The sequence below is a fragment of the Bidens hawaiensis genome, unplaced genomic scaffold (assembly GCF_021521415.1).
Source record: "Bidens hawaiensis isolate Kalapana, Puna unplaced genomic scaffold, B.hawaiensis_p1.1 tig00019341_1, whole genome shotgun sequence".
In the NCBI taxonomy this organism is placed as follows: domain Eukaryota; kingdom Viridiplantae; phylum Streptophyta; class Magnoliopsida; order Asterales; family Asteraceae; genus Bidens; species Bidens hawaiensis.
The window spans coordinates 272458-297227 of record NW_027492936.1 but is presented as its reverse complement, the minus strand read 5'-3'; the positions used below and the strand labels follow the sequence as shown (position 1 = coordinate 297227).

The following is a 24770-nucleotide window of genomic DNA, read 5'->3' as shown; positions in this document are numbered from 1 at the left end:
TCACTATTTCACTGTCATCTAAGCACTTTCTAATGCACATCCAAACAACCCCTTAGGAGCTTTAGTCTGTCTTTCTTCTTTTCCATGACTGTAAATAATCAGCCGTAAGAAGCTACATATGTAGCCAAATAAAAGGAAAAGTAGGTATTATTTGTTTCATAAATTTTTGTGGTGTTTTTTGCATGCCTGAATAGAGATTTATGAATTATAGAATTGCACTCCCACCAATCATATCATATTGATCGTTTTGGTTCAATTTTGATCAACATAAATTCTCAATTACGATGATTAGCACTCTCCATCAGATTATTCTTCCATTCTTTATCTTGTCCCAAATTACCCATTTATATTACTTAGTTTGATTTACCTGATGAAAATGGTGCACTTGATATGACTTATAACTTATAAGTATCTGATTGATGAATCATTTAGGCTGCGACTTTCAACAAAAAGAACCTTGAAAGTTCACATACATGTCATTTGTATTGCCTAGAACATCAATTATATTAGTTTTCACGATTTCTGAAATTCCTTTTTTCAGGGACTTAATTTGTGATTATATATGGGCTAAATGCACATTTCATGGGAGGTGTAGAGGATAATGAACCACCTTCAAAACGCGTGAAAGCATCTTCTAGAGAACCAAAAGGTGTTTCAAACGGTCTAAAAGAACCAGCAAGTCACTCATTTGGTGCATCAATGGCTCGGCCCCTAGCTTCTCAAGGGGACAATGAAATAATCAGTTCAAAAGGAGTTAAAAAGGTGGAATTTGTTAGAATCATAGCCGAAGCATTATATTCTCTTGGATACAGTAAAACTGGAGCTTGTCTTGAGGAAGAATCTGGAATACCTTTTCAATCACCACCTGTCAGTATCTTCATCCAACAAATTCTGGATGGGAATTGGGATGGAAGTATAGCTACTTTACACAAAATTGGTATAATGGATGAATCTATTATTAAATCGGCATCTTTTATAATATTACAACAGAAATTCTTTGAACTTTTGGATCGTGAAAAGTTAATGGAAGCTTTGAAAACACTGAGGACTGAGATATCACCTCTTTCCATTAACAGTGAACGAGTCCGTGAGCTTTCTTTCTTCATATTGTCCCCTAAATTCAGGATCACTGGAGTTTCTGCTGGTCAGCAATCGGTCAAACCGAAGGCTCGTTCAGAGATACTTGAGGAGTTGCAAAACTTGTTGCCTCCAACTGTGATGATACCAGATAGAAGGTTGTTACAGTTAGTTGAACAAGCTCTTGACTTGCAACGGGAAGCTTGCTTGTTTCACAATTCTGATGTTGGAGAAACATCATTGTTCACTGATCATCAGTGTGGAAGAGATCAGATTCCTTCACAAACAATTCAGGTTGTCTTACATTTATGTTGCATTGCATGATAATATAAAGATTTATTTTGATTACTTGTGTTGTAGATCTTAGAAGGACACCAGGATGAAGTCTGGTACTTGCAGTTTTCTCAAAATGGGAAATACTTAGCATCTTCATCGAGTGATAATTCAGCGATTATTTGGGAGGTAACGACTAACAATACTTTATTAGTTTTGGTTAAGATTTGATTTAAGTTAATGCTATCCTTGCTGGTGTAAACTTCTTGTTTTTTTAAATTTTCTTGAAGGTTGGTTTGGATGGTAAAGTATCATTAAAACATAGATTAATCGGTCACCAAAGGCCCGTTTCTAGCATTTCATGGAGCCCAGATGATGATCAGATCTTGACATGTGGCATAGAGGAAGTTGTTAGACGTTGGGATGTTACCTCTGGTGCATGTCTCCATGTTTATGAAAAAGGTCTTCTTGGTTTAGTCTCGTGTAGTTGGTCTCCAGATGGTAAATGTGTGTTTTCAGGGTTAACCGATAAAAGCATAATAATGTGGGATTTGGATGGAAAAGAGATGGAATGCTTAAAGGGTCAGAAAACAATTAAGAACTCTGATTTACAAATAACAAGTGACGGGAAATTGATAATTACAATGTGTAAGGAGACAACGATATTGCTAATTGATAGAGAATCAAGAAGTGAAAGATGCATAGAGGAACAACAGATGATAGTTTCATTCACATTATCAAGGGATGATAAGTACTTGTTGGTTAGTCTCATGAATGAAGAATTACATCTTTGGAATATCGAGAACCATATTCGACTGGTTGCAAAGTACAAGGGTCATAAACGGTCTCGGTTTATTGTTAAGGCTTGCTTTGGTGGACTTGAACAAGCATTCATTGCTAGTGGAAGTGAAGATTCTCAGGTATATCTTGTCTCAAAAAAACAATATTTATTTTAATAATTGATTATCTTATGATTATTCAGTATAAATAGATCTTTTCAGAACACAAAATGATGTATGAATGCATGATTATTGAAATGTGGTTGTAGGTTTATATATGGCATAGGGGATCAGGAGAGCTAATTGAGACACTGGAAGGTCATTCCGGGGCGGTTAATTGCGTTAGCTGGAATCCAGTGAACCCACATATGTTGGCATCTGCAAGTGATGATCGGTCAATACGCATTTGGGGCTTGAAACAATTACATTCAAAACAAAAAGGTAAAGGAAAGGTATCCAACAATGGCGTTCACTATTGCAATGGAGCAACAATTTTAAGTTGTCAAGTTTGATTGTAAATACATGAACTTGCTCACTCATCACAGGATATTTGCAAGTGTAATTTGAATCTGAACTGAACCATTCTGTCATCACCCTGATAAACTTTTCTTCTTTTATCGCTGTGTGTGCCAATAGCTGCTTGTGATTAGGTATTTTAGTTGAAACTTAACAAAAATGTCTAGTTAGATGTATGTTAAATTACTATACAAACTAAATTGCATATAAAATATCACGAACAATGAATTACGATAGAATCTAAATTATATCTTAAATGGAATTTATACATGTGTTCATGAGATCCATCAACTATACATAATATGCTTTCATACAATGTTCTAAGAATAAAACTTGATGTCACATAACTACAAGGGGTTAAAGTGTGTTCTTCAAATGCATTATAATTCCATGCCAGTTTTTGTATACAAGACTTCATCATTCAGGGTGTGACTGATCTCAAGCCGTAACGCTTCTTCCTTTAGTTCTTACATCGTTACTTCTTCCTTTAGTTCTTACATCATCCCAGTATTTTACTCCGGTGTGTATTAGTGAATGAAGCATGTAGCTGAAAACCAAATAATGATGTATAAGTTGGAAAATAGTATCTGAGATATATTGCATAAATGATAATGTTTAAACAAAAACTACTACTACACACAGGTCCCTTAATAGTATTTACTCAAGTATCAAGAAAATAAACAAGCTTTTCACATAATAAGGATATAAAGAGCGGTTCGTAAGAGAGAGTTTCATACCAGCCACACTTTTGTGGTTCGACGTGAAGCAGGCTTTTTTTTCATGAACCTTGCAACTTTTGGAGTAACAAATGCATAAAAGTTATCTTTTGTATACCCAACAAAGACTCGTATGCAACATGTTAGCGTCCAATTATGTTCTTCAAATGCATTGAAATCTCTTACCAACATAACATAAGATTGGATTGAATTGGATTTGATTTGATTATTTGATGTTTGACCGGACCCCAGCCACAACATCTTCCTTCAACTCAACTACACTCACTCCTGGCATTTTGGCTACACCATTGTCTTGCATAAGCTTCCGTGTTGTTCTTGCATCATCCCAACGTTTTGCTCCAGCATATATGTTTGAAAGAGATATGTAACTGATAGAATAATCAATCACATTTTATAAACTTATTCATATGAGTTTGTAATTTGGTCATAAAAGAAAGAGCCCCATACCGGCCACTATGATGTGGATCTAAATCGAGAAGACGTTTTCCCACTAACTGAGCCACCTTGTCATTCCCATGAATCTTGCAACCTCCAAGCAAAGCACCATACGCATACTCATTGGGCTCAAAAGGCATACTCTTTATGAGATCCAACGCCTCGTTTAATCTTCCAGCTCGAGCCAGCAGGTCAATAACACAACCATAATGCTCAATTTTGGGTTCAACACCATAAACATCTTTCATGGAAGCCAATAGCTTCTGGCCCTCTTCTGTCATTCCCGCATGACGAAAAGCACCAAACATTGCGACAAAAGTAATGTCATTTGGTACAACTCCTTCAAGCTGCATTTGTTTGAATAACTGCTGAGCATCATTAACATGTCCATGCATCCCCATCCCTATTAGCATGGAATTCCAAGCCAGAATGTCTTTTGTTTGCATTGAATTGAACACTTTTAAAGCCTCCACAATGTTACCACATTTGACATACATATCTATCAAAGCAGTAGCAACAATCCGGTTGACTTTGATCCCGTTTTCATTAATATACAAATGCAACTGCACCCCTTGATCTAAACCACCTAACTGACCAACAGCAGACAATACACTAACAACTGTAGCCTCGTCTACTCTCACTCCCACAACCTTCATTTCATCAAACAACGCAAGTGTTTCATTTGATTTCCCATTCTGCGAATAACACGCCAGCATGGCGTTCCACGAAACCACATCTCTGTTCGGCATATCACGAAACATATTAACAGCATCCTCTATGTTTCCCCATTTCACATACCCGGCTAACATAGCGTTCCACGAAACCACATTTCTCTCAGGCATTTCATCGAACAGCTTCTTAGCATCACCAACACACCCAACAACTCCATACCCGTTGATGATACTATTCCAAGAAACCACATCTCTACACGGCATTTCATCGAACACCTTCCGCGCAAGCTCCATCTCGCCACATTTCACACACGCATCAATCATTGAGTTCCAACAAACAACATCTCTGCACGGCATTTCATCAAACACCTGCTGTGCATAACGCAAACACTTTGCATTCGCGTAAAACTTAATCAACGAGCTTTGCACATAAACATCAGACTCAAACCCACATTTCAAAACACACGTGTGAACCGAACACCCAAATTCGGTCCTCGCTAACACCCTACACGCCTTAATAACAAACGGAAAGGTCATATTATTAGGCTTTGCATTACTACTCAACATCTTAACAAACAATAACAAGGTTTCTTGAGGAACAAGGGATGATGAAAACCCCCTAATGAGTGCATTGTAGAGTTGTACGGTAGGGTTTGGTTGCCGATCGAATATAGTTTTGGCATATAATAAGCTTCCATGAGGTGTAACTGCACAAAAGGAAGCTAATTGTTGAACCGAGGGTTGATTAGAAACGATGATTTGAGCATGTATTTGTTGGAATTGAGTTAGGGTTTTGCATTTGGTTATTAAGTAATCAAATTGAGGTTTTGATGATGATAAGTATTTGATTGAGAGTGGTTTGTTGAGCATGGAAACACAAGTGGATTGTTGTAAGGAAAAGTGAAGTTAAACTCACTGGAGATGTAGTAAAATGCTTAAACATAAATAAATGGGTCGGGTATCCGATACAAACTTGGACACGACACAAAACTGAAAATTGCGTCGGGCGTATGAACCTAAATATGATACGGCTTTCAAGATCGATATGAACACGTCTTGTTTAATCTTAAGTTTTATAAAATACATATGTGTAAACTATAAAATGTAATGGAAAAAGTATACCCATTCAATTAAGGTATAACATAAATAATGTTTTTTTATATGATTCACCCGAACACGGTTTTACTAAACCTGAAACTAACATGAGCACGGTTTTACTAAATAATAACCGTTAGTTTCATCTCATTCTTACGTCATTCTTTTGATTTTTTTTAATAGAATGGATCTCTTGGTTAAAGGATTGACAATACATCTGTTCATTTGTTTAATATTATTATTCCTTTTGAACTTTGTTGCTATGAGACTATTGTGTTGATCCAAAAGGTCATAAATAATTTTTCAATTATATAGACATGATTGTTTGTAAAAAGAAAAAAAATAATAACAATAAAAAAAACTTGTATTCATGTCTCATCTTTTATGATATATTTTTTTTGTTGCATTTTCCATAAAAAAAGTAAAACTAATTTAAAAATTGATCTAATATTAGATAATACAACTTAATTATTCATTTAAATGAGTCTCGGTTTCTTTTGATTAATTTGGGTCGAGCCTATGTTATAAATTATGGTATTGGTATTGGATTTATCCCTATCTCTATCGGGGGTCTACAAAATCATTGGGCTGAGCCCATTAATTATTATATCGATAGTTCGGGCCGAGCCCATTAGTTATTATATCGATAGTTCGGGCCGAGCCCATTAGTTATTATCTCGATAGTTCGGGCCAAGCCCATTAACGTATAGTCCCGTTCGACTATTCGACCAATATCACACTCGGTATCCGGCAATGATATCCAACGATAAGTTTTCTTTAAAAAGAAATTCTAGCCTTGTTTTTGGGTTGGTTACAAATACGATTATGATTATTTCTTTTCTTGATTACGAATTTGTGCAACATAGCACGGAGATAGGTCATGAGGTCTAAATCCTTCTAATAAAGGTAAAGTTTTCTCCAAATCAAAATCCGTCTAATAGTGGGTCTAAATCCGTCCAAAATCTTTTATTGTGCAACATAACACGGAGACAAACGTAACACTGATTCTACTCGTAACGATTCTTATCATAATTACCATTATTCAATTCCTAATTATATCATTATCATTTGAAAATGGTAGGAGAGCATAGAAACTCATACAAGTTAGTGATGATGATTCTAGATAAATGAAAATTTTATCTTTTAGATGTCATATTCTATGCAACTACGAGAGAATCGATATACATATGCTTTCAACTTTTTATCACCTTTAAGACTTTTAGATGCATTTTCTAGACATACAATATCTACATATAACATGTGGAGATTGTGACTAGAACTACAAAAGGAATTTTAGTATTTGAAGTTGTTTCCCATAAGCGAAAAAAGTAGCCTTATAAATTCTCATTGGTGAACCATTTACTAGTTTGGTTGCCACATGTAATTAAAAAAATTAAAAAATAATTTGTTGGCAACCTCTGTGCACAAATAGGTCGGTGCAGGGGCGGACCCACATAGTGTGGATCGGGGTCCCGGGACACCAATGTTTTTTAAAAATTTATTAGAAGCGGTATATTAATTTTTTTGAGGACCCCATAACATTTAATACTTGGAACCCATACTATTAATGTTGATGTGGTCTGGTGGAAAGTCCCTTGTTTTATCTTTGAAAGGTCATGGGTTCAAGTCTTACAAGGCTCAGTTTTTGGTTTTTTGTGTTAATTTTTAGTGTTAATCAATCATTTGATTGCTAATGTTGCAATGATAACTTTGGAAACATTCAAACACCTCTAAAATACATATCATTGTTTTCAACTTTATTCATGGTTTTCTTTAGAAACATTCAAACACTTTAAAATATCAGTTTTATTTTTCACTAGTTTAAGTTAATGGTTTTCAACACATGCTTATGAAAGGGTGGATCTAGGTTCTATCTCAAAAATGTTTAAGAAAGGGAAAACAAAGTGTTTATGTGTCAACCCGACCCATTTTGACCCGTTCAGGTAGTGATGATTGAAAAGAAAGTTTTATTATGATATTGTTTTTTATTATGTTCTTCGCCTCGACCCGACCTGAACAACGACCGACCCGAAAAATTTGAACACCGAAAATATGGGACCCCATTGGCAAAAAATCCTGGGTCCGCTACTGAGTCGGTGAAGCAACCCAATTCACATAAGTTTACCACATTTTTTTATTCTTAGACACTCACACATGTCCCTATTTCATTGGTTCACTTTAATAATTTTTTTCTTTCTAACAATTAATTTCATCTATGAATTGATATTTTATCAATAACTTGTAATATTTAACCTTTCTAAAAAAATCTAAATATACAATTTTGTTTAACTTTTTTCCTAAACATTTTGATATAAATTTCATTAAAAACCGAGTTCTTTCATAATTATATCTTTTTAATATGGGTCCGTTAATATTTTTTAAACTTATAAATAATTTATTAAAGTACGAAATATAATAATTATCTTTTATAGTTCTAATATGAGATAAAAACTAATCACAAATCATATAGGCATGATAAAAAATTTTGGTTAGGTTGGGTTAGGTTGTGAATGAATATGAAAATTTAAGTTACATTGGATTGTATAGGTGGAAGAGTGAGAAATTAGTTTTTTAATAAAAGGTTGGATTGTGTTTGGTTGCTAACGGGGATGGTAAGGTCACATTTGTGTGCACAAATGTGTGTAAATTTTTGCATAAACAAATAAAGTTGTACCAAAGTCGTCTTTAACAATGTGTTAGGAAATTTAACGCGTCTTTGACAACTTGTTAGCAAGGTTACAAAAGTCGCTAGGCGGACCCTAGGCGATCGACTGGGGAGTTGGGTGTACTCGGAGTACTCAGGGAGTACTCGAAGAGTACTCGGACATGGTAAATATAAAGAAAATTAATTTTTAGATATTATATATATGTCAAATATCATTATTTTACTAATATTTATGACAAAATATGTAAATATCAATATAAATAGAAGAATACATAATAAATTATTCTAAGAATTACTAATCATTAATTAAAGAAATGATATTTGTTCTTTAATATTATAGAAATAAGAATTACACTTCATTTTTGTAAGTCAAAATCGGCTCAAGTCCACTGACTAAATGTGATTCTGGCTAAGGTTGACCATTTTTTATCGACTCATAGCAATTATGCGGAGTTTAAAAAACTCCCCTCGGCGACGTACCTTGTAGCGACTACTCGGGGAGTACTCGGTCTTGTAAACCTACTTTTACAACATTGCGTGTTAGTAACATCTCGTCAAAGACGTGTTAAATTTCCTAACACATGTTTAAAGATGAGTTATGTCTCCAAACACGTAGTCAAAGATATGTTAGCATCAAACGCATAGTCAAAAATATGTTAGCTTTTGATTGTTCTTTTTTAATATTATATTTTTATAACTAATTTTACCTATATTTGTTTTTATTTTATAACTTTTAATATATAACATTTTATATTATTTCGAATATACCGACGAGAAATGTTTACTTTTATTTACGGACCAACATAAATTTTATTTAAAAACCAAGCGGGGTCAAATTTTATTGAACATTTCGATATTGATTTGGCACGGCTTGAGTTTGAGTAAGTTTATGTCGGTCAGTAGGTAAAAGTAAGCATGTCTCGCGGCATATTCGAAATAATATAAAATTTTATATATTAAAAGTTATAAAAGAAAAACAAATATAAGTAAAACTAGTTATAAAAATGTAATATTAAAAAAAACAAAAAGTTAACATATCCTTGACTATTCGTTTGATGCTAACATATCTTTGACTACGTGTTTGGAAGCATAACTTATCTTTAACCATGTGTTAGCAAATTATCACGTCTTTGTTTGACGACATGTTAGCAACGTCTTTGACGACATGCTGCTAACATGTCGTCAAATACGTGTTAAATTTCCTAACATATGGTTAAAGATGAGTTAGAGAGAAACATTTTTGAAATTATTAAGTTTGGGGGGACAAACATAGAATCTATTTTCAAAATAGGATCATTTTAAGAAATTTTCATTTATTTTAATTTTAATGTAATAATCTAAAACAAAAAATAATAGGCATGGATAAATGTTAAATTGTATATAAAAAGACACGCACAGATTTCTATTAGGCAATTGATAACGTGAAAGACATACGATAGTTAGATAAAGATATATTTATGATTAAGATAGGTTTGGTATTTGCAAGTAAAAGCGTTGTAAAGTTTTATAATGTTTTAGACAGAAGATAATTAATAATGAGAAAAAAATATTTATGTAGCAATTTCTAAGCTTATAACTCCTGAATATTTATTTATGGTTCAATCATATCTTAATGAATTAGATCAAATTAAAAAAAAAAAACACAATAAAATTTTATCATCATATAAATATAATACATATCTGATTACAAATTCATTGCGAACAAACAACCGTAACACAAACCAACGTGGCACTTTTCCGCATACGTGGCTTGTTATTATTGGTAAGCTTACGACTGACCACGTAGAGTCAACCTCACACGTCACCCAAAACTAATTTGAGTCCTTGTGGTTCTAGACTAGACTTGTTCTTCAATGATACGTTAAAACCTTCATGAACCATCTCCACAAACCCTACATTCAATCACAGATTCAGATCCGTATCCACAATGCTTCTCAGATTAAGCTTAATCGCCTTCTTCCTGCTGTTATTGAATCCAATTCCATCGCAATCAGCCGTTTCCAGCATTGATCTCGGCTCCGAATGGATCAAAGTCGCCGTAGTAAACCTAAAGCCAGGCCAGGCACCGATATCAATCGCGATTAACGAGATGTCGAAACGGAAATCACCGGCACTCGTTGCGTTTCACGCTAACGATCGTTTGATTGGCGAAGAAGCCGCCGGACTTGTGGCTCGGTATCCTCATAAGGTATACTCTCACGTCCGTGATCTAATCGGAAAGCCGTTAACTCACGCCGTTAAGTTTTTAAACTCGTTGTATTTACCGTTCAATGTGGTTGAGGATGGTTCTAGAGGTGGTGTAGGGATTAAAATTGATGATGACGTCACTGTGTATTCGCCGGAGGAGTTGACTGGTATGATATTAGGTTATGGTTTGAAGTTGGCTGAGTTTCATAGTAAGGTGCCGGTGAAGGATGCCGTGATTACGGTGCCGCCGTATTTGGGGCAGGCGGAGAGGAAGGGGTTGCTGCAGGCGGCGCAGTTGGCGGGAGTGAATGCGCTCTCGCTTATTAATGAGCATTCGGGTGCCGCGCTGCAGTATGGGATTGATAAGGATTTTTCGAATGGTTCTAGGCATTTTGTTTTTTATGATATGGGAGCTGGTAGCACTTATGCTGCTCTGGTTTACTTCTCGGCTTATAATACTAAGGAGTACGGCAAGACGGTTTCGGTTAATCAGTTTCAGGTACCAGTGTTCATCATTACTGTGATGATCTTTTATACTTTGCGTCGCTTTCTTTATGTTGAATGGTGTTTATTAATTGGTGGCCTTTAGTATGTTAAACTTATATTAGTTACTATCTCTTAACAGTCATTAAGAGGCTACCTGGTAGCCTTAAGTCTGAATGGTTAAGAGGTAATCATTAAGAGGTAGCCTCTTAACCGTTCAGACTTAGGGCTACCTCTTAACCATTAAGAGGTTATGAGCCATTAAGAGGTAGCCTCTTAATGACTGTTAAGAGGCCACCAAACAGCCCCTTACTAGCAATAGATATAAGACAGCCTTGAAAAGATCACAAGTAGAATTGGATGCCTAATCCTTTACTTGCTAGTAGGCCTCTAAAGTCTAAATGAACCGAACCTTCATGAACTGATCGATGGGAAGTTCTTTTATGCTCGGACTAACATGAACACACATTTTGCTTGTTCATTTATGTTTGTGAAGTTCGTTTATGTTTGTTTATTTCACAGTTATTAAAAGCTACCGCCTTCTGCGCCTAGGCGCTATTTTTAGGCGAGGCGATGATTTAGCCCTTCTAAATAGGGAAGGCGCAATTCTAGGAGCAATTTCCGTTTTTTTGAATTTTTTAATAATTTTTTATGATTTCTTTTGATTTTTCATTAACAAAGCTACCTAAAATAAAGTCAAATTTACTTAATTTAATTCAATCTTCCTATATGATCATCGACAATTCTGGATGATGAACTCATGTTTCTTTAAGTTAAATTTGCTTTGCTAAATTCCCATTATCTGATTTAAACTTTAAAACTAAATTTTAAAGGTGAACTTTTTAATCTAGAATATTATTTTTTGTTCTAGAAATTGCATAGCATAATTGGTAGTTCGATTTAATCTACAAAATGTGCAGAGCTGACTTCAATTAGTTGGTGACTGCAAAATTTATGCTGGCTGTAGATGCTATTAAACTTTAGCTTTTGGTATTGGATAATTTTAAAGTTTTTGAACTTTTGATAGTGGATAATTTTTGGCATTGAAACTATGTGATTCAAGTTTTGGAATACATAAATAGATTTTTTATTTATTTTTCATTGTGCGCTTTTTTTTTCTTGGGCCCTTGCTTTTATTGCGCCTTGCGCCTAGGCCCTAGGCAAGGCCTATGCGCCTTGATTTCGCCTAGCGCATTTGATAACTATGGTTTATTTACATTTAATATATAAATAAGTGGTTATATTTATATAGATATGAACATAAAAGGGGCTCGTTTAAATACATATGTATACCGTGTTTGTTTATGTTTGTTCAATTATATTCGTGAACTGTTCTTTTTCGGTTTAAAATGAACGAATAAGAGCATGACCATTTTTTTAATGTACGAACATGAACAAAAAGTTTATTCGATTATATGTTCGCGTTCGGTAAAAGTAACATAAACGAACATGAACAAAAAGTTTATTCGATTATATGTTCGCGTTCAGTAAATTAACATAAACGAACACGAACATGCCTTCGTTCGTGTCGTTTATAGGCCTACTTGCTAGTAGTTATATGTTTCTTTATGAAAAATTGATTCTTTGTTGTATTATTAATGTCATGATCTTGCTTGATATAACATGTGTGATGCAGGTTAAAGATGTTAGATGGGACCCACAGCTTGGTGGTCAAAATATGGAGTTACGGTTAGTAGAATACTTTGCAGACGAGTTCAACAAACAGGTTGGAAATGGGATTGATGTCAGGCAGTCTCCCAAGGCAATGGCCAAATTGAAGAAGCAAGTTAAGCGTACAAAAGAAATTCTTAGTGCAAATACTGCAGCTCCAATTTCAGTTGAATCACTTCTTGATGACCATGATTTTAGGTACTCGCCACAAGTTTTTTTTTCTTGTTTTCTTAGATTAAACCTTCATGTTCTTCTGTGCCTTGTGATGGCAATTTATTTTTTCAAATTTGTGTATACTTTAATCAATTCATAGGTTTAAAAGAAACCAAAATCTTAACTTGCTTTCATGTTTTTGTCATTGTATGCAATTAACCTTCTATAGCATGTAAAAATGGCATGGCACTAGTTTTGTTTATGATGTGGCCTATGCAGTCGATATCGGATATATCACCGATATATCGGTTATCGTTCCCTTGGTGAAATATCGGTAGAAAATATCGGTCATAACATGGGTCTAGATATTATCGGTGATATTGACCGATATTTGACGGATATTGGACTGATATTTGACCGATATATCACCGATTTTCCCAATATCAGTTTCTTTTGTCCTAATTGTCAAATTTTAGTGTTTAATGTTAGTGTTTTAAGTCTTAATCAGTTCCTACTTGCTACAATTGTTAGTGTTTTATAAGTTGCAAAAGGTTAATTTGTTAATGGTAGGGGAGCATACTAAATTGTTAGTGTTATATTGCTATTTATATAAATTCTGCATGATATCTCACCACCAATAACCAATATTTTTCCGCTTTCACTGCATAGGATGTGGCATTGTGCCATGTCATAATTTATGAAAGTTCTAATTGATTCGAAATAAATTATAGCTTTCTTATATATCACTTTCATTTTTTTTCAGGAGCACAATAACTCGTCAGAAATTTGAAGAATTGTGTGAAGATCTGTGGGAAAGATCTATTATCCCTGTGAAAGAGTTGCTTAAACACTCAGGTTTGAAGGTTGATGATATATATGCCTTTGAGTTGATTGGAGGTGGCACTCGAGTACCAAAGTTGCAGGTATTTTGCTACTTCTATTTCATTCTATCATTACAAATAATATTTAATGGTTGTAGATTTTTCTGTTATGTTGTTCAAACCCTTCATGTTGTTATAGTTGCAATAATTTTTGCTCATTATGATTATTAATATATCCTTTTTTAACAGGCTAAGCTTCAAGAATTTCTTGGGAGGAGTGATGTTGACAGACATCTAGATGCTGATGAGGCTACAGTTTTAGGTGCTTCATTACATGCTGCAAATCTAAGTGATGGAATTAAATTGAACCGTAAGCTTGGTATGATTGATGGTTCTATGTATGGATTCATGATGGATCTAGAAGGTCCTGAACTTGTAAAAGATGACACCACCACACAGTTACTTGTGCCACGGTTGAAAAAGTTACCCATCAAGGTAAATATCATCAATAGTTCTGCCAATTTCTGTAACTTTCTATGGCAATGGTTGTTGATGATAATTTTATCTTTAAATGTGTCACAGATGTTCCGGTCTATCATTCACAACAAGGATTTTGATGTTTCACTTTTGTATGAGAACGAAGATTTCTTGCCACCTGGCGTTACTTCACGCACATTTGCAAAGTATGCTGTCTCTGGTCTTGCTGCTGCTGGTGAAAAGTAAGTACCAAAACTTATCACTCTTTATGATCTCATATTAGTAAATATCTTTTTAATTATTTTTAAACTCTTTAGGTACATGTCACGCAATCTTTCGGCCCCTGTGAAAGCAAATCTTCATTTCTCTCTTAGTAGAAGTGGCATATTTTCTTTAGATCGAGCAGATGCTCTCATCGAAATTTCTGAATGGGTAGAAGTCCCAAAAAAGAATCAGACTTTGGAGAATGCTAATGTTTCTGCTCCCGCTAACTCAACAGTTGAAGCCGATTCCGCCAACTCAGCAGAAGAAACAGATGATTCAACTGTCAACTCAACAAACTCCACAGCAAATGACCAAAATACTGTAGATCTTGGTACAGAAAAGAAGCTAAAGAAACGGACATTTAGAATTCCTTTAAAGGTTTGATTCCTGGAAACTTACTAGATTCAACTGTATTTGGAAGCAATCACATTGATTTTGACGGGTATTTTGTCAAATGCTGCAGATCTCTGAAAAGAGTGTGGGATCTGTAAAACCTCTCTTAGAAGATTCGCTTTATGAAGGGAAGCTTAGATTGGATGCATTAGATGCAAGGGATGCTGAAAGAAGGAGAACCACAGAGTTGAAGAATGATCTGGAAAGTTACATCTATGCTACCAAAGAAAAGGTTTGACTTCCTATATATACGCATACATAGAGACACATATCATATCTGTATGTGTATTGGACTATTGGTTTGTGACTTTGTGTTTCTCATGTTGATTCTGGCAGCTTGATTATTTGGAAGAATTGCAAAAGGTTTCTACCAGTGAGCAACACCAATTGTTCATTGAAAAGCTTGACGAGGTTATCTCACACACTTGCTCTCTATTTGTATCATTGTATGCATAATTGATGTTCACTGGTTACCTGAATTTATAATGTATTCTTTCAGGTGCAAGACTGGTTGTACACTGATGGTGAAGATGCTTCTGCCACTCAATTTCAAGAACACCTGGATCTACTGAAAGCTATTGGCGACCCCATATTTTTCAGGTGTGCAACCTATATTATAGGTTTTGTTATTAAAAATTTAAAAGCATTTTGTACATTTACAAAACTTATATTTCTCAATTATCTACAGATACAAGGAACTTACAGCAAGGCCAGAAGCAACACAAACCGCTAAACGGTATTTCAGTGAGCTTCAAGAGGTAAATTAAGATCCAGTTAGATTGTTTCAAGCTGTGAAATCCTTTATTCTTATGCCATCTATTCAGAATCTATGAATGTCATGTTTACAGATCGTTAGCGGATGGGAATCTAAAAAACCATGGATTTCAAAAGAGAGAATTGATCAGGTGAATTTCTTTAACTTATCCAACATGGTTATTATGGTCCATTCTAATCATTATTAAGCAAATAATAGTTAACTTTCTGTTCCATGTTCATTTCCAGGTTTTGCGTGAGGCAGAAACTTTCAAAAAGTGGTTAAATGATAAGGAAGACGAGCAAAAGAAGTACGCTTTAACATCATATTTAGATATAACTTTTTTGAAACTATAATAATTTGAAATCAAACTCTTATCAACAGGATATCTGCATCGAGCACTCCTGCTTATACTTCTCAAGAAGTTATCGACAAGCTACTCGATCTTCAAGACAAGGCATGCTTTATTTAATTTTTTGGTTTTGCTACTCGATCTTGATTTTCTCTTCTGTTTTGCTGACAAGTGACTACTACACTTTTTACCAGGTAGCCGTCACAAACAGAATCCCGAAGCCAAAACCAAAAATTGAGAAACCAACTGTGAAGAACAAAACCGAGAGTCAGACAGATGAACCAAAAAGTTCCGGTTCCTCAAATGATGACGACAAAAGTGAACCCAAAAAGGAGGGAACAGACGGGCAGTCAACCGTACACGATGAGCTGTGATTTAACCATCCTAACATACAGAGTGAACGAGTCTGCCTATATAGAAAACATCGATAGGTATGCGAGGTTAGAAGAGAGGTAGTTAAACGGATATATAATTTCAGACCAATTTTGATTATTCCATTATTTGGGTCAATTTTTGTCTTGTTGCCTAAGTTTTGTACCCTCTAAAATACTATGATAATGATGTATAATGCATTGATGCATTTGAGGTTGTTAAATGGGCACTGTTTCATGATATAATTGTAAGGCCATTGTACAACTGAATTGAGATAAATATAATCTACGCAAAAATAATCATGTATTTAATTGATTTTGTAGTTTTGTGAAACAAAACAGATACTTCTAACATATACTGTAAACCACTTCAAACAGCTAAATGCTATAAAACAAACCAAAACCACCAAGTAAAAAAAACTCAATTTCAAGCTATATTGCTTTTGACAAAATCTCCGATTGGAGCATTAGTTTTGTTCACCTCTGAACCCTGATTGCCATGTTGGCTTTCAGGTACTTCATCAGAAGGCTGATGATGTTGTTCTGAACCGTTAATTGAACCTGCGACCACCTCCGGCCGACCAGGATCAGTTTGTGTTATCGCTGAAGTCAGCGAACAAGAATTTTCAATCGGTCCGTTAATTCCAACAAGGCCATCACATGATAACACACAGGCTATTGCATCTACAGAGGCTGCGAGTACGTTAGGAAGTCTTTTTCCTGGATGTGCAATCTGCAACCGAACAATATATATAAATAATTTCAAGAAATCTGATAAATTAAATTCAAAATTATAATAAAAGTGAATAAAAAAATATGGTACCTTAAACAGAATTGCCGCAGACAACTTTTCTCTCAAACAACAAATCTGAGCGGGCATCAAGAGCCGTTGACTTGAATGAAAGCCACCTGTCTGCAGTAACTATGACGGCAGCTTCAGGATCAGACATGAAGTTATCTTCACTTTCATTAACCGTCTTGTTCATAGGAGCAACAGCAAATTCGGTTGCTAGCAATAACAAAGGGAGCGGGGCAATAATACTGCAATTCTTAATACTCAACCCCCCATCACCACGTGCTACCTCATCATAAACCACCAAAGGTCCAGCACTGCATTGCTTAATATTGAACCCAAAATTAATTGACCGAGCGCTCAAACGGACCTCCTCAATACTAGCATTCTGTATAGCGTACCCACTCGACTTTTGCTTAGATAGAAGTAATTTTCCCACCCTAGGATATAAACCCGCAACAAGGACCGCGTTAATTATGCAACTATTTCTAGCATTTTCATTTAACAACGATGAATTTCCTGGAATAAACCCGCTCACATGAAGTTCACGTTGGAGTTGCTGACGCATTTTAGATAACATCTTCATCACATTAGGTGACACAAAATATTTATAACAAAACTGGCCTGCTAGGCCCCGTTGTTGGGCGTTTCTCCAGCATTCAAAAGCTGCTATGATAGCAAACTGATCACCATGACTACCATATATTGATGCCAGCTCAGATTTAGCAGCAGTTACTTTCTTTTTACCATCGGGTATCAATGGGAAAGTGAAAGGGTCTTTGAGGTCATTTGCGCAAGCTAAAGTCAAAGCCGGGTCAAGGCAGTTCATTGATATGGCAAAGAAAAGCATCTTGCTTGTTAGCGGATGAACCGGGATCGAACCGAGTTTCTCACCGAGCTCAGTGAGTTCTTCATTTGGCGACAAGGCTCCGATACCTTGAAGAGCAGTAATTGCATTATGAATGGCTAGTGAAACCGGGGGGTCTAGTGTTTTTTTCAAAAAATCTTCTATTTTGCTACTTGGGTCTAGAATCTTCACCTATATGAATGAGAATATTAACAAATAAGTTAATGACAAAAATAGAAAATTGCATAAATGGTCCCTGTAGTTTGATCAATTTGCAAGTATTATACCAAGATTCTTAAAAATTGCAAATTTTTGTGAGGGGGTTGCACGTTTAATTCCCATTGTTAATCCCCGTTAGTTCTAACGGAAAAGTGATGCCATGTGCCATTCATGTGAAAGTAATCGTGTCTTTACAATGTGAAAGTAATCGACTTCATCACCTTCGGGTTTCAGATAAAAAGGAATTCACCTTACATGAAAGACAGTTTTATTAGGGTTTCAAATTTGAATAAACACAGTTAGCCTCGCATGAATAGCACATGACATCATTTGGGATTAATAATGGAGACTAAACGTGCAACCCTCTCAAAAATGTTAGGACTAAGCTTGCAATTTTTAAAATCCGGAGACGAAACTTGCAATTTGATCAAACCACGGGAACCTTTTGTCCACCTTTCTCTAATAAAAAACTTAAACTGTTGATCATTAGCAATAGCAAATGTTACAGGTGATTATTACCTGCAAACATAGTTCTTCAATAGGTGTTCTCTTAATCTCGGGCACTTGAAACTCCAAAAGTGAAGCTGCCCGAACCTTCGAATAAAGATGATAACATATTCCAGGTTGGCACCGCCCTGCCCGTCCTTCCCGTTGCTTTGCATTTGCTTTTGAAATCCAAGAAGATTGTAAAGCCGTGACTTGATTATGCGGGTCATAACTTTTTTCTTTCACTCTTCCACTATCAATTACAAAAACAACATCATCAATCGTGACAGATGTTTCTGCTACATTTGTTGAAAGAACAATTTTCCTGCAGCCAACAGGCGGTCGTTGGAACACTTTCTTCTGATCTATTGACGGGACCATAGAATGAAGAACCAATATCAAAAACTTGCGAGAATCATTGAAGAATTCACTAGAATTCAATTTAATTTGTAATCTATTGATTTCATCCCACCCTGGTAAAAAGACAAGCATAGCCCCTACTTGAGACTCTGTACATATTTTTCTCAATAGTTGTTCTATGAGGATAATATCAACTAATTCAGGATTAGCATATTTGAGGTAAGTATCAAGTAAAACACTCCCCTCTTTTGGATCTAATGTGGTTGTGTCTAAATGTTTTCGTAAAATCTCAGAAGCTTCTTTTTGATCTGCTTGTTCGGCCCATGACATCGCGGTTTTTCCTTCATTATCTTGTAAATGACAATTAGCACCGACGGAAAGAAGCATGCAGATATCACTTATCTTTCCTTTTCTAGCAAACACCATTAATGGTGTGACACCTGTCACAGAATGCTGATAATCACAAACACCTAATCCTTCACCCATTGCAACAATGTCTATTAACGAATCCAGCTCATCACTAGACCATGCTATATTAATAGCCTCATCAAGGGCACGTTTGTAATCTTCGGTTAATTTGGGTTTCTCGTTAATGTTTGTTTTTGAAGTGCCATCAAGACGACGAGCATTTGTTGACTCTGACCTCACAAGCATAAGTACGTCCTCCAGATAAAACTTTTTGACCTAAATATACAAATGCAACTAACTCAGAAAAGAAACTTGGATGCCAAATATATAGTTTGAAGGTAAAGAAAACAAATTTACATCATAAGTGAACCCCGGGATACGTAGGATTGGACAGCCACCAAAGTACTGAGAAAACCGTTCAGCATCAAGTGTAGCGCTCATCAATACCTTTCAAAATATAACTCTGGTCAACTTTTAGTAAATACTAAAAGAACAATGAAAGATAATTGTACTAACCACACGTAGATGAGGATACAATGGAAGAACATCTCTGCAAGAAATATGTAATTAGAAAAAGGGTATATAATTGCGAGTTGACTTTAGATAAAAGTTAAGCTTTGAAAATAAAAGATACCTCATGACTGTTAAAACAAAATCAGAGAATCGGTCCCTTTCATGAATTTCATCCTGCAAATACAAGCATTTAAAAAAAAACTGAAGTCTTGAAATGTTCAATAAACAACGAATAATATTTCAATAATTAAATTAGAATGATACCACAATGATGTGAGTGATGTCAGATAATGCATTTTTGGTCATCTTTGATAACTTCTGTTTTCCAGCGTTTACTAAAACCCTCAACAAGACTCCAACAGTGCAAAACACAATGGATGAATGACTTCCGCCTTGCTTCTCCAATCTTATCTAGGATTTTTCACATTCAAAAATAAGTGTAACAATCATTGATAAATATGTAAGAATATATTTAAAAAAAAAACAACCAATTTTAAAAAGCAATCAACAAACACCTTGTATCCAACAGTCAATCCAATAGGTTCACCTCTTTCAACAGCTATTCTTTCAGAAACTACAAAAAACATAACATTAAATAAGCAAACTAAAACTAAAAAAAAAACCAGAGAGGAACGTAAGGTACTAGATGTTTTATAAGGTTACCCGAAATAGCAGAGATTCTCCGTGGTTGGGTGCAGACTATCTTACATGCTTCACCTTTACTCCACATATAATCCAATAAATACTGAGGCACCTGAACCAAAATTAACTTTATAAAATTTAGTTATGCACAAAAAAAATCATATACTTAAAGTTTTGTATAGCTTGTTGATCTAAATGTGCAAAAACGGCGCCCACCTGTGTTGTCTTTCCACAACCAGTTTCACCGCATATGAGAACTAACTGGAGTAAGATAGTAAAAACAGCAAAATCATTTTCATCTTTATATCCAAATATATAAACACAATGTATGATACATGATTACATAAAGTAGACTGTGAAACCTGATTGGATTGTATCGTTGATGTAATAGCGTCCTTAAAAGACGCAATCGGAAGTTTGAACCTATCTTCGGTAATCTAGAAAGCGAATATAATATCAGATTCACGTTGACAATCAAAATTCAAAAAGAAAGTATTATGAAAGTGCCATAGCCAAAAACCTTTCTTAACGTCGGGTTGGATCGCATTTTGGCAACAACTGATTCAAACTTCGCTGCAACTTCAGCCTTTGTCATCACAGGCTTAAAGAAAATATCATCAGTTCTCATCGGTACGCCCTCAACCTTTTTAATAAACGGGGCAGCAATGTTGACAGCCTCTTCGCGATCGCCAGGTGGATAACGAGAAAAGAAGTCGCTTAAAGCCGCTTTCCCGTCTTCTGAAAATGTAAACGACGTGATGGGCAATTTCGGTTTTGTATATTTTGAGGTAGTGTTGGTCTTGGTCATGGCATTGGTCTTGGCCTTGCATATGGCCTTGTTCTTAAAAAGTATAAGATGCCTGTTAGCCCCATATCTAAACAAAAATTTGAGTTTGTGTAAAGGTTAGGTTTTTATTGATATAATAATAATAATAATAATAATAATAATAATAACACAGAGAGTTTGATCAAATACAAATTAAATTAACATGCTAACTGTGAGAATCAAGAAGTGTAATTTAATTTGTATTTGATCCAAAGGCACAAGAATTAATATTAATATAAATGCAGACTGACCCAAAACTTTTAGAATAGAGACCCATTTGTCTGCATAGCTTGTGGACCTCAGCACGCTCTAAGTTTGTAAGGGCAAAGGTAGTTTGAAATGGGCACTCTGAATTGAAATAAATAAACAACATTTGAAATTGAATAATAATCAGTAAAGATGAATGGATGTATTATTTGTTACCTTGACGATTGGATTTGTGAAAGTCGTCAAGTTTGAGTTGAAAGTGACGGCGGGTTTCGTCGGAAATCTTACGGGCCTCTTTCCTTCGGCGTTTGGCCCCTTTTTTATCTTCCTTGGTGAAATGCCGATAATGTCTTTTCAGGGGACGACTCACAGGTTCCATGTTCGATTGATTGATTGATTGGAGTGTTTTCGTGTACGTTTCAAACCCTGGCCGGCGTACTCTCTGCTCAAGGTATACTACTGCGACTACTAAACCCTAAACGGTTGACTTTTTCTTCTTTCTTTTTTTTTAATCCATTTGGTCGAAGGTATACTTGGTTCGGTTTCGGTTCGATTTTCTTGAATTAATTACACGCGCACACACCTATTTATACAGGGGTGGGTTATTGTAGAATAATCATTTATCATACATTAAGTACGAGAGCTTTTAGAACGTCGATTTCAATTTCACGCGGTGGCGTAATCGTAAATGACCTAAATCGAATTCTATGATATAATTCATCGAGCATCCATTCGCATCAATATAATTCAACCGTCGACCCATACAAACTAATTTGCAGGTCGATATCAAACTAAATTGAGTTATCTAACCCTAAAAATGTTTGTTACCTCCAAATAAGACCTCAAAACACAATCGGTCAATTTTTTACAATTAAACAAATAATTGCGGTTTGTTCTTCAATTCTCCACCTAACCATAATAATTTGAGCCATTGATTTTACTTGTTTCAATAAGTTGCTGAAGTAGATACCAACAAAAGAAGTTAGGCGATTGATCTTCAAATTGATTAAAAATTGATGATTTAATCAATCGAATTGATGTGTAAGAAGCTTTAGAATCATCCAACGGTTAGGAAATTGCAGAATAATAAACTCAATTAAGCTTATTAGAACAAAAATCTAAGAAGATCAGAACAAAAATTTAAGAAGCTCATAACAAAACTTAAAAAATTTAGAAAAAAAAAAACTAAGAAATTCAGTATAAAAATCTAAGAAGTTCAGAATAAAAGTCTAAGAATTTCAGAACAAAAACTTTAAACGTTCACAAGATCGGATATGAAATTGAGCTTTCTATAACATGAAATGGATACTAAAATCAATTAATATAATCTCGTAATCATCAATCGATCATCGATTTCATCATATGAACATATCAATTGAATTTATTTCTAAACTTCATCGGCATTGTGGAGTCGATGTCTGATTTTGGTTAACGATTCATAAAAGTTAATTGATTTATGATTTTCCATAAACATGATTGAAACAGTTAATTGGTTCGAAAACTGAACTGAAAGAAATTTCAATTTTGCCACTGAGTGTTTTTTAGATCAACAGTGTATTAACTTGTGTACCTATTGTACGATAGCTGATTATTGTATTGGATCCTTTATATATATATATATATATATAATACAATAATCTCTTATAATACAATAAGTACGTGATTTTCCTACCCCTTGATTTCAAAAAAACACGATAAACCCTAAAATCACCCTCCTTTAGGGATGGCAACGGGGCGGTTTCGGGGCGGGGAATGCCAATCCCATACCCGCCCCGGTTTATAAAACTCATTACCAAAACCGTCTAAAAACCCGCGGGGACTAAACGGGGAATCCCCATCGGGGATTCGGGGAAAACCGCGGGTATTCGGGGAACCCGTCTAGCATAAATGGTTTTTAAACGGGCTAAATTCCCCGTGGGGATCCCCATTTAACCGTCGGGTTCACCGTTTAAAACCCGATTGTAAGAAAATGATACAAAATTACAATACAATATTAATACACAAAAAGTTCAATATCCAAACACATTACACATACAAAAGACATTATTAATACATAAAAATGTTTATTTCTCCCATCACAACGGAAATTAACTTCATGATTGATCCTTCTTACACGTCCATACCGCACCCATTCAACCATTCAAACACTTGTCACGCCGGATTGCTATGATAATCAAACATTAACATATTAATTGGAAACTATATAAGAATCAATGTTAAACCATATTAAAATGTAAACGATAAACCATATATATATGTATTACCTCAATACCATCGTCACAATCATATTCAATAGTTTGGCAATATGCCTCGGATTCTTCTGAACAAGTTGCTATATTCATATCACAAAAGTCAAAAGTTTATATAGTAGCTAAGTTAAAAATAAAAAATAAAATGTTTGTTTACCTTTGATTTCATTCAACAACCAACTTTGGGCGCACATTAACGCTTCCAATGTTTTTGGATGAAGACGGCTACGGCTACAATGGATTGGGAAAGTAGGAAAAAGGTTTTAATTTTTAAACGGGTATATTGGGAAAATAAATAATAAATAATATATTATATATAAATATAAAAATTATATTTAATTAAACGGGTATACGGGGCGGGTATACGGGGCGGGTACAGGCTATACCATACCCGCCCCGAACCCGATTAACTTAAACGGGGAAAACCCGAACCCGGACCCGTCCCCGATTAAGTGTCCCCGAACCCGCCCCGTTCGGGGCGGGTTTCGGTTTTCCCCATCGGGTTTGGGTTTTTTTGCCATCCCTACCCTCCTTGTCCCAGCGACTGCCTTTGCCATCCCACTGCCACCGATCCATCACTTGCAGGCATCAAATACTTTTCCGTCACCATCACCGGCGTCAATGAAATTGTCCTACAACCCGCCGAAAAAATCCAGGACGTCGCTCCCTTTGTATACATGTTTCATTTAGCAATTGATCGATTAAACTTTGAAATTGATCCAATTAGTCATCAATTGATCAATTTTGGCTTTGAGCGTAATCAGATTTGACTTTGAGCGTTTTCATTTTACACTTAGCGTATTTAGGGCTTAGAATTCTATAGAGCATATTTGGTTTTTTAACCTTTGAGCGATTTTGTATTTGGCTTTAGCGTTTCTCGCGTACCTAATGTACGCTAAGCAATTATTGTACGCTATATATATGTGTGTGTAATAATAGCGGATCTAGAAGAAAATTCAAGGGTAACTCAAAAATTTTTTTGAACTCAGAGACAATGACAGAACCAAACTTTTATGATCTAGGGGTCGCAATGTAATCCTTACATA

At 35.3% G+C, this 24770-nt stretch overlaps 3 protein-coding genes and 1 pseudogene across 4 annotated transcripts; 2 read left to right on the top strand and 2 right to left on the bottom strand.

Moving 5' to 3' along the window:
- Positions 1-559: 559 nt before the first annotated feature.
- On the top strand, positions 560-2713 carry LOC143558163 (WD repeat-containing protein 26 homolog). The gene is made up of 4 exons (XM_077047058.1): positions 560-1371; positions 1438-1539; positions 1641-2270; positions 2399-2713. The coding sequence occupies exons 1-4, from the start codon at positions 583-585 to the stop codon at positions 2639-2641; spliced, it is 1764 nt and encodes a 587-aa protein (XP_076903173.1). The 5' UTR covers positions 560-582; the 3' UTR covers positions 2642-2713.
- Positions 2714-3572: 859 nt separating this feature from the next.
- LOC143558152 (putative pentatricopeptide repeat-containing protein At5g37570) lies at positions 3573-5358 on the bottom strand. The gene is made up of 2 exons (XM_077047047.1): positions 3830-5358; positions 3573-3750 (listed from the first exon to the last, which is right to left on the bottom strand). The coding sequence occupies exons 1-2, from the start codon at positions 5356-5358 to the stop codon at positions 3588-3590; spliced, it is 1692 nt and encodes a 563-aa protein (XP_076903162.1). The 3' UTR covers positions 3573-3587.
- Positions 5359-10172: 4814 nt separating this feature from the next.
- On the top strand, positions 10173-16177 carry LOC143558161 (heat shock 70 kDa protein 17-like). The gene is made up of 14 exons (XM_077047057.1): positions 10173-10934; positions 12555-12787; positions 13506-13665; positions 13813-14058; positions 14146-14282; positions 14358-14682; positions 14768-14929; positions 15034-15108; positions 15197-15297; positions 15386-15455; positions 15546-15602; positions 15700-15761; positions 15836-15908; positions 15998-16177. The coding sequence occupies exons 1-14, from the start codon at positions 10176-10178 to the stop codon at positions 16175-16177; spliced, it is 2640 nt and encodes an 879-aa protein (XP_076903172.1). The 5' UTR covers positions 10173-10175.
- Positions 16178-16601: 424 nt separating this feature from the next.
- On the bottom strand, positions 16602-21854 carry LOC143558169 (DExH-box ATP-dependent RNA helicase DExH6-like; annotated as a pseudogene). The gene is made up of 14 exons (XR_013139689.1): positions 21692-21854; positions 21520-21616; positions 20963-21317; positions 20805-20879; positions 20659-20703; positions 20464-20554; positions 20316-20374; positions 20065-20211; positions 19922-19974; positions 19804-19837; positions 19645-19734; positions 18553-19563; positions 16998-18006; positions 16602-16907 (listed from the first exon to the last, which is right to left on the bottom strand). The product of XR_013139689.1 is annotated as a DExH-box ATP-dependent RNA helicase DExH6-like (transcript).
- Positions 21855-24770: the final 2916 nt, after the last annotated feature.